The sequence below is a fragment of the Protopterus annectens genome, chromosome 1.part1, assembly GCF_019279795.1.
Source record: "Protopterus annectens isolate FY-2018-M chromosome 1.part1, PAN1.0, whole genome shotgun sequence".
Lineage (NCBI taxonomy): Eukaryota > Metazoa > Chordata > Ceratodontiformes > Protopteridae > Protopterus > Protopterus annectens.
The window spans coordinates 598,180,035-598,192,940 of record NC_056726.1 but is presented as its reverse complement, the minus strand read 5'-3'; the positions used below and the strand labels follow the sequence as shown (position 1 = coordinate 598,192,940).

At 40.2% G+C, this 12,906-nt stretch overlaps 1 protein-coding gene across 1 annotated transcript in view; it reads right to left on the bottom strand.

Annotated features, from left to right (window-relative positions):
* Window positions 1–12,906, bottom strand: part of SIPA1L2 (signal induced proliferation associated 1 like 2) — a 2,064,602-nt gene that overhangs the window by 502,854 nt on the left and 1,548,842 nt on the right. Inside the window, exon 14 of the mRNA XM_044087172.1 lies at window positions 8,756–8,862. Coding sequence (XP_043943107.1) covers window positions 8,756–8,862 — 107 coding nt within the window. The remainder of the gene's footprint in view (window positions 1–8,755; window positions 8,863–12,906) is intronic.

The window sequence follows — 12,906 nt, the reverse complement described above, 5'->3', positions numbered from 1 at the left end:
TTATAGATGTTAAAGGCACAGACAGCCAAATGCTGATGAGATACAGCATGCTAAATAACAAAGCACTGCCTTTTTCTGTGAATACTTTTTGTACTGAACATGGATGCAGATGCTGCTTACTCTTATTTGTCGTTCCAACAGTCATGCAGTTTCAAAGTTGGTGTGTCGCATTTTATGCATTACTCTCTGTTCTTTTCTTCTTTTACTTCAAGATTTATCCATTTCACCCACTTCCATTTCACAGCAGGTGTGCTGAAGATGGCCGACATCGTTTCTAGCTCAAAAGCAGTTATGTCTTGTCTTGACACAGTTATACTTGTTATGGAAACCATGCACACTGTCAGATCACTCCTGACATTGCTGTAATATTCCCCTGGAAAAATATCCCCTGCCTATCCAGATGCACAAAACACACACCCAACATTTTAACTATAATTGTTTACAGCATACGGTTATATTTGTATTACTTATATCTGCAGTTGCCATGTCTTTAACATCTTTACTAAATCACTGTATTTTAATTTGTGTCCTCTGCTCACATAAATTAATAGAAACAAAAACAAACCTTAAAACAGACCCAACATTATTACCTTGCAGTACACACACACAGACACACTTTGTAACAATTGTTAGTTACTCTACTGTTATATAAACTGCTCAATTCCTGTCTTCTGTTGAACCTCACTTATCTTGAGAAATATCACTGAATCGTTCTCATAAATTCCATTTCTATAAAATCTGCGGGTTCCCTTTTCTAACAATCCCACTTCCAATTCTTTTATCTCCTTTACAATATTTAACAGTTCCATTACAGTTGGTTTAGATTTTGATTTCTACTGTCTAGTAATTGCTTTCGGGCAACCAGTATAATTAAATTTAGTAAGTACTTACTGTGCCTGCCCAATTCAGATCTTATATCCCAGCTAAAAAGAACAATTTCTTTGGTTACTATCATGTATTCTCCCAAATTTACATCAAACTACTCCACATGGAATTAAAATGTGCCATCTTGTTACAATCCCAAACATGTCCCTGATTTCCTCCCTCTTCCCCATCACTTCTCCAGTATTCAACACCTCCGTAAGGAAAAATCCTCTTGAGATTTATTTGCAGTATAACAATACATGTGCAAGTACTTCAATACAAAAAGTTATAAACCTTCTCAACTTTGCTGCATATTTGGTAGTCCCACACAATTTATTTTAATTCTTCTTTTGTAATTTCTATTTATCCAGTCTTTTCCAACATCCTCTTATTAGTTCTTATAGTCATCATATAATAAATGTCTAGCTACACCTTTTTAACAGTATTTTTTGCTCTGGACTTAACTTAAAACTTTGCTAAAGCTGCCCCCCCCCCCTTTGCCTATGGTCTTCTATTAATCCCTAGTGGGGAAGGAATTTTCTATTGCAGTTCAAATTCCTGCTTAGTCTCATCCTTTTAAGTTAATTGCTCACAATACCATAGTTCCTTTGATACTTTCTTTCATTAAATTCCAGTTCCCTTTTGCTTATTTTCTATACCTCTAGATGCAGACATTCCAACTGGCAAAATGTCACCACCTCCATTCCTACTTTGCTACTTTGTCAACACAGTATTCTGTTACAGTTGTTACTAATCTCCACAAAGACTTGCAACACAATTGTAGTTGTCTCAGTCTGTCACTTATCTATTGAACTTGGCTCCATTTCGTCATCATCCTCCACTTTAAATTCTACCCTTCTGATTCAGCTATATGTGCTGGACTAAACTGTAGCTTTGGAGTACCCCACTTCAAATCAGGTAATCTTACACCAACTTGTTCCGGGAGGTAGAGGATTTCACTTAACTATTGCCCTCTTCCCAAGTGTGAATAAATTAATTCAAATTACTGACATTCACACCTACTCCGCAGGTTGGTAAAATATGACTGACCAGTTCTATAACACTAAAAGAACTAAAAACATATTCACTGCTTGTAATTTGCTATACACATCCATAATCAAGAGCTTCCATTTGTGCATTTTGTACTATCTTTTGTTTAGTCTCTTCCCACATATCTCAAGCTGTTTGAAAAGGATCCTTTTTAATACATACACCTGAACATGTCATCATATCAAACTCATAGATGTGTATTGCTGAATCAATCCAATCAATGCGGGTTGCATAATTTACCACTATAGCTTTCACTTTATCTTAAATTATTTTATATCACAAAAAGGCTTGGTACTGTTGCATAATGCTCTAAAACGTCTTTTATCTGGATTTAAGAATTACAAAATAATAATGTCTACAAATAAAACAGTACAGTTGTGTTAAATCCTATTTACCTGTAACTGTACATGTTTGAATTTCACTGCCTCTGTGGCATATGGGTTCTGTGCCTGCACAAATCACACTGCAGCTTACCAGAGCTCAGACTTCCCTCTTCCGATCTGCTAAGTCCCTTCCATCGGGGGGAGCCTAACCTCCCCCATTCACAGGATGTTAGCTGTACAGGTTGTTTTGGGAAGCCCAGAAGTAAGAATCGCCTCAAACTACCCAATCTGCAGCCAAAGAACACCACCACAAACAACCAAAGCCAACAGACAACACAACAAGGTTGGATACCATCAAACTATATAAAAAATAAAGGTGGTGGGTGGCCGCTGCCACTGAACCAGAGTGAAATTTGAACATCTACTGTTACAGGCAAGTAGGACTTGTGTGACTGTACTATGTTTATCAGTCACATTGCCTCAATGAATTGTGGGTGCATTTCCAAAGCTTACCTTACCTGGAAGTAGGAAGAATAAGGATCCTGGGGGCCCTGGATAATAGTCCTCGCAAAGCCTGCTCTGGAACTTGAGAAATAATCTAGTTTGTACGGATTTGTAAAGGTATGAACAGTCAGAGGGCCAGGTCTTCACAATGCTTGTAGAGCCTACTCCTTTCCAATAAGCCACCAAAGGGGAAAAGGCTCTAGTGAATGTGCCATAACCTCGCTTGGAATAGTTTTACCATGATGGGAGTAACAAAAACAGTAGCAGAGGACAATGAATAAGCAATCGTTTACTTAGACATAGGTTGACCATTCTTAGCCCTACAATAAGAAACAGATAGCTGTTCACCATTCTGGAAGGGCTTAGTTCTGACAAAGTAGTACCTGAGTTGCCTGTGCACATCAAGGTAGGCAGAATCTTCTCTCACCTTTTTTTTTTTTTTTTGGTTCTGGAAAGAAAACTGGGAAATTGATAACTTGATTCAGGGTAAATTCAGTAACAACTTTCAGCATGAAAGATGGATGTGTGTGTAAAACAACCCTGCCTTGTGGAAAATTAGGCAAGGTTGGCCAACCATGACACCTTGCAGCCCAGCGACTCGACTTGCAGATATCAGAGCAATACAAAACAGTTTTCCCAGTGATGAACCTTAAATCTACCTGAAAGGCCTGGTCAAAAGGAAATGACAATTTTCCAACAAAACATTTGACATCCCAAGGAAGAGGAATTTGCTTTCTAGGGGGACTCAAATGCAAAACTCCTTTTCATAAACTGACCACAAAAAGAGATGAAAGAGGGGGATCTATAGACAAGGCAGCAGAGACAGCTGCAAGATGCACCTTGACAGATAAACAAGTTAAGCCATCATTGAGTTGCTCACAATCTTTAAACAGAGAGGTACATACTATACTGGACCCTCAGTTCTTGGTTAGGCACCACGTAGAAAACCTCTTCCACTTGTAAATGTAAGATTTTCTAGTTGCAGATTTTCTTGCCTCCTTCAGTACCTGCTGCTCATCCTCTATGAAACAAGTACTTAAAAGGTATCATGATAGAATCATCCAGGTTGTGAGATGCAATTGCCTTAAGGTGGGGTGCACCAATTACCTATGACACAGTATGAGCATATCCAGAAAGTGAGGAAGCTTGTGGTAACTTGTCCTTTTTAACGGAATTGGCCGAGAATAATCAACTCTACCTAGGCCAAAAGGAGGTTACCACAACTATCTTTGGTAATTCTTTCTGAATCATCAGAATAACCTTGGGTGCCAGTGGAAAGAGTGGAAAAGCATAAAGGAACACATCCTGGGTTCAAGAATGCAGCTGCCCTCCAAGGATACAAAGATGTCCTGAACAGAGTTTTTTGTCCATTTTTAAAGGAGGCAAACAGATCTGTTTGAGGTATTTTTCACATCTGGTCCAAATCATGCAAGACCTCTGTCCCATATTTGCACAGGTGAGGGTTCATCCAGGATCTGCTTAGTCTGTCTGCCACTAGGTTTTGCTCTGATGGGATGTATGGAGCCTGAAGCATCAAATAATGCTGTAAGGCTAGCTAGCTCCTGATCATCACTGCCAACCAGAATGACGGAAAGACCTTGTACCCCTTTATTTGTTCAGGTACCACATGACTGTGGTGCTGCCTGTGACCACTAAAAAGGGGACCTGTAGATCATAAGTGGTGAATGACATTTAAGGCCTGAATTACTGTTAATATTTCTTTGACTTTTATGTGCTTTAAGGACCCCATTATCTTTGCTCTTGAACTCCCTGGACACTGCTCACCATGCAAAATCTGACAAGTCTGTCTGGACTGAATGAAGTGGCGTCTGGAGGAAGAGTAGGCCTGGATTAACAGACATCTGATCCCTCCACCACTGTAACTCATTTTCCAAATTCCAGCACTGGTACTAGGAAATTTAAGGAATGCAGGTGCTGGGACCAACAGTTTTTTTTAGAACCATTATGTCTTTCTCATACAGAGTCTGGACGATGGTATCATAAGGGTCACTGATGCCATGACGCCTAGAATTTTGAGAAACTCTCTTCTGGAGGCAGTTTTCTTGAAACGAGAAATCCCTGAAAATGTTCTGATAAGTCAGGACTTTGTCTTGTGGTACAAAGTCCATTCTTTTTTTTCTGTGTCTATCATACACCCCAGGAAGACAATTCTTTTCAAGGGTGTGACAGGACAGGTTCAGCCCAAAACTCAAGTAAGCTAGAATGGTTGAAATCTTGTATAGTAATTCTAAATACCTAGAAACAGACTGCATAAATCAGAAGTCATCTAAATAAGGGAAAATTTGCTAGCAATCACTGAAACCCAGCACTTTGTAAATATACAAAAGGTAGCCCACGCAGAAAAGTGATAATGTGAGTCATACACACCAAATCTTATGCAGTTTCTGAAACTAAAATCAATTGGAATGCGATGATAAGCGTCTTTCAGAGCTAAAGTTACCATGAAGCAATGGTCCGGAAGGAGTAGTAGAAACATTTGCAGGGTAAGTATTTTGAATTTAGGTACTTTCAGAAACGTATTTAGATAAGACAAATCTAACACTGGTCTCCATGATAACTAAAAGATTCTGCAGTAGAATGCTTTTCCTTTTTGTGGTGCAGAAACTGGTTCTATAAACCCCGTTGCAACATGTGAAGGACTACTGGAGAGAACAGATGTGTCTGGACTGGCAGGTGGGGGAGGGTGATTTTCTATCTATTTCTAAAAGTATCCTCACTGAATTATTCTCTTGTTAGGCTGGGAATTTTGCTTGTTTGCTCTACCTTTTGAAGTTGGATTCCTTGTTGGGGGGGGGGGGGGGGCAACGACCTGGATTCATTCCAGATGCCCCATGCATCAATTTACCTCTACCATCCCCCATTGTTTGAGAACTGGGTAGCAGCAGGTCAAAACACAAATTCAGACTTTAAAGGAGCATATGAAATCTGACTTTTTAAATACTCTTGAAACATACTGGTTACGTAACAAAGCATATCTTTCTCATTCCAACAAAAGCTTCTATATTTCTATAAAACATGTCTGCATCTTCCAATACACTTCTCAAAGCACTAGAAACAATCTCATTCACACTGTACTTCTATTCAGTAGGCAAAGATGCAGCAAAGTCATCTAAGCTGTTAACACACTGCAAAAAATCTCTACAAAGATCCATCAAGTTAGGAGAAAAACATCAGCCACAATAATACACTTGTACTATTAAGGGCTGACTAAGATCAGCAATAACAGAAAATAAAAACTACTCCCCCACACAACAAATAGGGCCAACCTGCATAATAATTATTACGCAAACAATTTAAAATGTGCTAGGTCTTGTTCTACAATGTGCACAATATAGTAAACAGCAGCACACAAAGTCTCAGTCTTAGTCTTCTTCTTTCGGCTTTCCCTGGTTAGGGGTCGCCACAGCGGAACTCCAGTCCGCTAATGATTAGCTGTAGATTTTTACGGTGCCGAGTTGCCAGCCCGACACCCAACCTTCAACGAAGGCACCCCCATTCACGCACGTCTTTTGAATGCCACTCGACCGTGGGGAGGACATGCAGACTCCACACAGAAGGTGCTCCAGCCGAGAATCAAACGGGAGTACCTCCTGCTGTGAGGCGACAATGCTACCGCTGCACCACAAAGTCACAGTACCAAGTAAAATTCACGTTTTTAAAACAAAATAAGTAAGCATTTACATAGGGATTCCCTTGTCAGAAATAAAAAAAAAATCTTCATAGAAAATACAAATAAAGCAATTTATGGTAAAATTGTGATTTAACGATAAGTGAAAAAAATGTAATATTTTCCCATTAGAACTTGACAATGAAGAAGGCAAACAAAAGGCACAATTAACTTGAGGCTTTACATGCATGAAGCAGTCCCTAATGTTCAGCTGACACCACGGAACTTCAGTTACCCCAGCACAAGCCATAAAACACTTTAGAAAAGCTCTACAGTTGATTAAAAGCAGTAGTAAATTAGAGCTCCCAGAGGAATTAGAAGCAATAAAAAACAAGTATATTAAAATAAAAAGTTCACACACATTTTTTAAATAAAATAGAAATAAATCAAAAGTATATAATATGAGAGAGGAAAGGAAGTTCCCAAAAGGATCTTATCAGAGTCTGGAAGCTGTAATTCACCAACAATGCAGACTGCTGAGAAGAGTCAACTGAGTGATTCCTAGAGCTAGCACTAAACGACTAGCCAAATGACTTACAGTGACAGAGATTAGGCTTCCCCCGATGGAAGAGGTTTAGACGATCCACTGTCACAAGCGAGTCAGAGGAGGGAATTCTGAGTTTTGGAAAGCAGCCAATGTGGGTTTAAGAAGGTGCAGAACCCATATATGCCACTAAGGCAGCGTTGATGAATATTAACCATTCTTAATTACCACACACCAGTTATTTCCTTGAATTTACAAATCTATTATTTGCATTGCTAATGGCTTTAAATATAATGTAATAACAAAAGGGATCGAAGATATCCTTGACTGGTTTCTCTGTCAAAGAAGAACCCTCCCACCTCAGTTCTTGCTCCTATATAACCTCCTTATTAACTTTAATATTTTATCAGGAAATGCAAATGCTACCATGGCCCACCTCATAAAATTCCAGCTGATCCTACAGAACTGCTTTTTCTGCATCAGTGCTCACAAACAGTTAAGTTGTTTTATGATGCCCTTATATTCAGCACTGATTAGGCTAACTATTGAATACAATCCCACCTTTTGTAGCCTCAATGCACTGTGTCTGGATGAGATAACTAAAAATGAAGTGCGTACTCCATTTTTGAGATTATAACTTATTTTCTGGTTAAGTGCTTCCCTGGCTTTCAAAATACCACCTCAGAACTCCCCAGATAAGAGGCTGCAGGCCTAGCGGGATTAGTCAGGCCAACAATGGTTAATAAATAAATCATAGGCAGCCCTAATATGGAAATACCTGCCAGTTGCTTGGAGCTCTGTATGGTAATCAAAGCGGAGGCTGGGATCCCGCCATGCAAACAGGTAGCAGAAGAGTGTAATATGGAGAACTGGATCACTGATAAGTTCAAGAATGTTAAGTAATGAAGCTGCTTCTCTGTTTCAAACAGCTAAGAGTGGATGTTGTAGTTGCTATTCACCATCAATAAATATAATTAGACGTGATTAAAAAATGTGAATATATCCTTCAAAGCTACAGTACTACAAGTTAACCTAGCATATACTGAGTATGGCCTCCGACTGCTAATCTTACATTCTAGTTCCAACACACACAAACTACAGACTAATAAGATATATACTATGGGCTGCAGTTTTACTTGCAGTTTCTTCCAGTCGTTGCTGTGAATTACTTAACATCTTTAAAAGGCTACCTATAAATAGCTGAGCCTCTGTTGTTCTTATCTCCCTTATTTATAAATCTTAACAGAGGGGCCAGTGTCCACCTTTAAAATCTGCAAATGTACACCCTTACAAAGACAAAAGAAAACATCACCCTTGCCAAACCACATTTTAAAACCATCACTGGTGAAACAGCCTTCTCTAATATAAACCTTTCCATATGGAATGACCTCCTTCCTGAAGTTAAAAAAAAATGTGCAGCTCTTCACCTTGCAAATAATGCAGCCTGCTCCTGATTTAGAGAAAATGGTTAAATCATATCCATCTAAGTGCCACCACCTACATATTCGCTGCATTACTTGCTGAAAGTATATTGCCAAAATTATATACATACTAAAATGTGTATTTCTGTTAACTTATTCTTCTGTTTTGCATTCCTTGTGCTGTGCTATTACACACTGCATCCAATTTTTCCTAAGTGTACTTCACTCTTCTGTACAAACGTCTACCTGCCATAAGACCCAGTCACTGCTGTACAGGGTCTGCCAACCAGACAACTTACCCAGTTATTAAAAGGCAACAAATAAACACACAGATAAATAAATAGAATGTGATAATGAAGGAAATTACACACATTTCAGAAAAACAAAAATCTAAGTTTCATAAAAGAAAAATTAAACTTACATGTGTAAGCCTATTAGGTGAGTCTTTTCCAGGAGAGTCCTTCTGAAGACTGCGATCTTTGTATGAACTTGAGATTTTGGTAGCTTGAGTGTGCCATTTTGTTTCAGCTAGAATTTAAAAATATAGTGCAACTACATTATTCACATATTTTATTTTAATATCTATTATAAATGCACATAGTGTCTGCATATGTGAAATCAAGCACTACAGAACTGCAACACATACTCAGCTTTCACTGAAAGCAAATATGGAGCAAAATGGAAGGTTTTGAGCAGTCAGTATGAAACCTAAAATCTGCATAGAAGTACAGGAAGCAAAACAATAGGTCAAAAACATAACTTAATACCTCATGGCAAGCAGCTAAGAAGAAAATATCAAAATCAAATATAACATTTTACATCAGACAGGCAAAAACCACCACCAAATAAATGCACAGAAAAACAAAAGTGCTGACTTACGGTGAGAGGCCCTGTAAGTACAACAGTCAAGAGTGAATAACAAACATGGAAAAAAAATCATTATTTCATACAGACTGCCTATTAAAACAGAAATATAATCCAGTTATTAACTGATGAAAGCAGCAGCTTGTGTCCCTTGTGGTGACTCCAGTTCCTCTACATTTGACCAATTATTCTCCTAAAATTTCCTAAAATATTAATTAAACCCTTACATCTGAATCCTCCATTCAGACATCCTACCAGCTCTTCTGGCAGATCCATTCCAGATGCTGCCAACTTTCCTTTCTAAACTATACTGCAGTGTCAAATCTGCTGTTTATTTTGCTACAAAAGATCCATCCAAAAAATCTGATCCGAACAACTTCTCAAGCTACAGATCATACCACTGTAATTTCTCCTCAAAGGACATCTGCTGTGTTTAAAGTGATTTTATTGCTGTTTTAAGTGTATTTTTACTGTTAAAAAAAAAAAAAGGTCTAGCTTTCTTGTTCATTTTCCCGCCTTTTTCTGTTAATATTATAGTCTGGATACAGATTTGTTGTATTCAGGACTGTATTGTAGTTTGAGTTGCCCAGACCTTTCTGTGAAAGTGTTTTTTAGCTCTGAAATTGTACCTTATTGACCATTTGGGCTGCATTTCTATCCCTTTTAACTTTCTGCCTTAAAAGCTCATGTTTGCTCTTGTTTTAGCTCTGCAGATTCCGTTTTGGCATCCTGCAGACTACAAGAGCAACAGAAAGGAGAAAGTGAGACTCTGATTCTAAGTATCTTCGTTTTAATTATTCCTGCTTAATATTGCTTACTGCATTTTAATTAAATAATTTTTTACCTTACTGCATTTAATTTTACGTTTTTTAAGCTACATACTCAAGTGTGCTAACCTACACTGTGCTTAAATTAGAAGTTATGTACCTACCATAACGTTCCATGCTAGTTGTCTTCTCTCGCCTTCTTTCTTGCTGGATGGGTTTGGAGCCGATCCTCGGCTCCGACTCAGCACTTGCTAAGCTCAAAAGTCACTTCCACCAGCTCGAGGCAGCCCTATATCCCATGATGCAAGGCGGGATTACCCAGATCTCGTTTGGTAGCTAGAGGAAAAAATACCTATTATCTTCCCCCCAGGGAAGAACAGCTAACCTGAGAAAAACTGTAAGGGGAACCCAGGTAACTAAGTGCAGAGCTAACTGGTGTCCAAGGGAGAAATCTCCCAGAGAAGAGGATAATTCAAGGTCTGTCCAGGCTAGGGGGACAGGAGGGAGGGACGCAAGAAAGAAGGAGAGAGAAGACAACTAACATGGAACGTTATGGTAGGTACATAACTTCTAAATGTTAAGTTGTCAATCTCGCCTTCATTCTTGCTGGATGGGACCGCATCCCTAGCACCTCTATCCTGGGTGGCTCAATGGAACAGACTCTTGAGAACTGTGGAACCAAAACTCGCCCTGTCCCTGGAGGCCAAATCCAATTTGTAATGTGAGACGAAGGTATGAGGAGTGGCCCAAGTGGCTGCTGCACAAATAGTGTCTAAAGGTAGCCTAGCCTGAAAGGCTGTAGATGTGGCTAGGCCTCTGGTAGAATGTGCTTTCGGTTTTGAGATCAGCTGTTTGCCCCTAAGCTGATAAATATAAGAAATAGTGGAAGACAGACATCTGGATAAGGTCACCTTAGAAACAGGGAGACCTTTCTTATTTTCAGCATAAGAAAGAAAAAGCTGATCAGACTTTCTAGATTGCTTTGTTCTGTCCAAGTAATATCTGAGTTGGCGATGAACATCTAGGCAATGCAATTTTTGTTCCGCCCTGTCAGAATAATTGGGAAAAAATACTGGAAGATCAATAGATTGGTTTAAATTTGTCTTAGAAGCAACCTTGGGCAAAAAGGACGGATTAGTTCTCAAAGATACTCTATCCTTGTGGAAGACCAAGTAAGGGGGACGAACACAGAGAGCATGAAGTTCAGACACCCTTCTAGCCAAAGTAATAGCGACTAGAAAGAGTGTCTTCCAAGAAAGAAATTTTAACGAGCATGTAGCAGCCGGTTCAAAAGGGGGAAGTATTAAGGATGCCAGCACTAAATTTAGATCCCACTGCAGTGGAGGATCCCTAACAGGGGGTTTAAGCAGGAAGATCCCTCTGAGAAAGGCTTTGCAAAGTTTGTGAGACATAATGTTCTGGTCTGCCAATCTGACATGAAAATTCGAGATTGCTGCCAGCTGGACTTTAACTGTGAAGAAGAAGAACCAGAGTGAAAAATTTCAGCTAGGAAGTCCAAAACTGACTCCATAGGGGCAGTAAAGGGATCTATGTTCTTAGACCTTGCCCAAAAGGAAAAACGTTGCCATTTGCTAGAGTAAATCCTTCTGGTAGAGGACTTTAGAGAAGCTACTATGATATCCCTAATGGAATTAGAGATCATAGGAAGCCTGGCTAAGGAAGGAAGTGGAGCAACCAAGCAGTGAGGTTGAGGGAACGAATGGACCGGTGCAGTTGACCCGACTGGTGGGTCAGATCATCTGGAACTGGGTCCAGATGCCAAGGCTGCACTACGAGATGTCGATGAAGGAACGGGAACCAAATTTGTCGAGGCCAGTAAGGAGCAATGAGGATCAGCTTGGCTCTCAAGTCGGTAGCTTTCTGAATCACTTGAGGAATCAACGGAAAAGGGAAAAAGCATAAAGAAGTCCCCAGGGCCAATCCTGGGTTAGAGCTTCTCTGGGGGAATGGCCTGGAAGTGGAAAGAGAGAGAAGAAGTCTGGGCATTTGCTGTTTTGGGGTGTAGCAAAAAGGTCGTAGCAAGGAGGGCCACACTTCTGAAAAATCTCTTCCGCTATAGATTGTTTGAGAGACCACTCGTGAGGCATGAGTATAGCTCTGCTCAACCTGTCCGCTATGATGTTGGTTTTCCTGGGGATATGCGTTGCTATCAGAAACCGCTGAGAGGAGATCGCCCATTGCCAAAGTCTGAGAGCTTCTCGACACAGAGGATAGGATTTGGTTGTTGGTTTGTTGATATACCATACTACGGACATGTTGTCCGTGTGAACTGCGATAGTTCCTAAAGGAAGAAAGTCGTTGAGGGCTTGCAACGTTAAAAGCACTGCTCTCATCTCTAGGACATTTATATGCAAGTGGTATTCGAACGGTTGCCACGTGCCATGGACCATCCTGCCCTGATAATGCCCCCCCACCCGATCAGGGAGGCATCCGAAGTGACCGTGGCGGCCGGGGGGACAAATGGTCTGCCCTGATGGACTAGGGGGGAAGAAATCCACCAGGATAGGTGGCTCTTGCAAATCTGTGTGACAAGGATCTTGTGATGCATGGGCAGCTGCTGGAAGGACCATTGGGTAAACAACATCCACTGTAGGAGACGCATGTAAAAGCGGGCCAGAAGAAGAAGTGTGATGGCAGCTGCCATTAGGCCTAACAATTTCAGGACCAACCTGGCTTGTACCTTTTTGCTGAGTAGGATGATCCGAACATGATTTTGGATATCCAGGATTCCTTGATTTGTTAGATTTGCTGACATCCGAGTAGTGTCTAGATCTGCGCCTATAAAGGTAATAGATTGGCAAGGCGATAAGGAAGACTTTTCGAAGTTGACAGAAATCCCTAACTGGCTGCAGAGACATACAGTGTAATCCCTGGCCTGGAGAAGTTGATGCCTGGTGGTGGCTGTGAGGAGCCAGTCGTC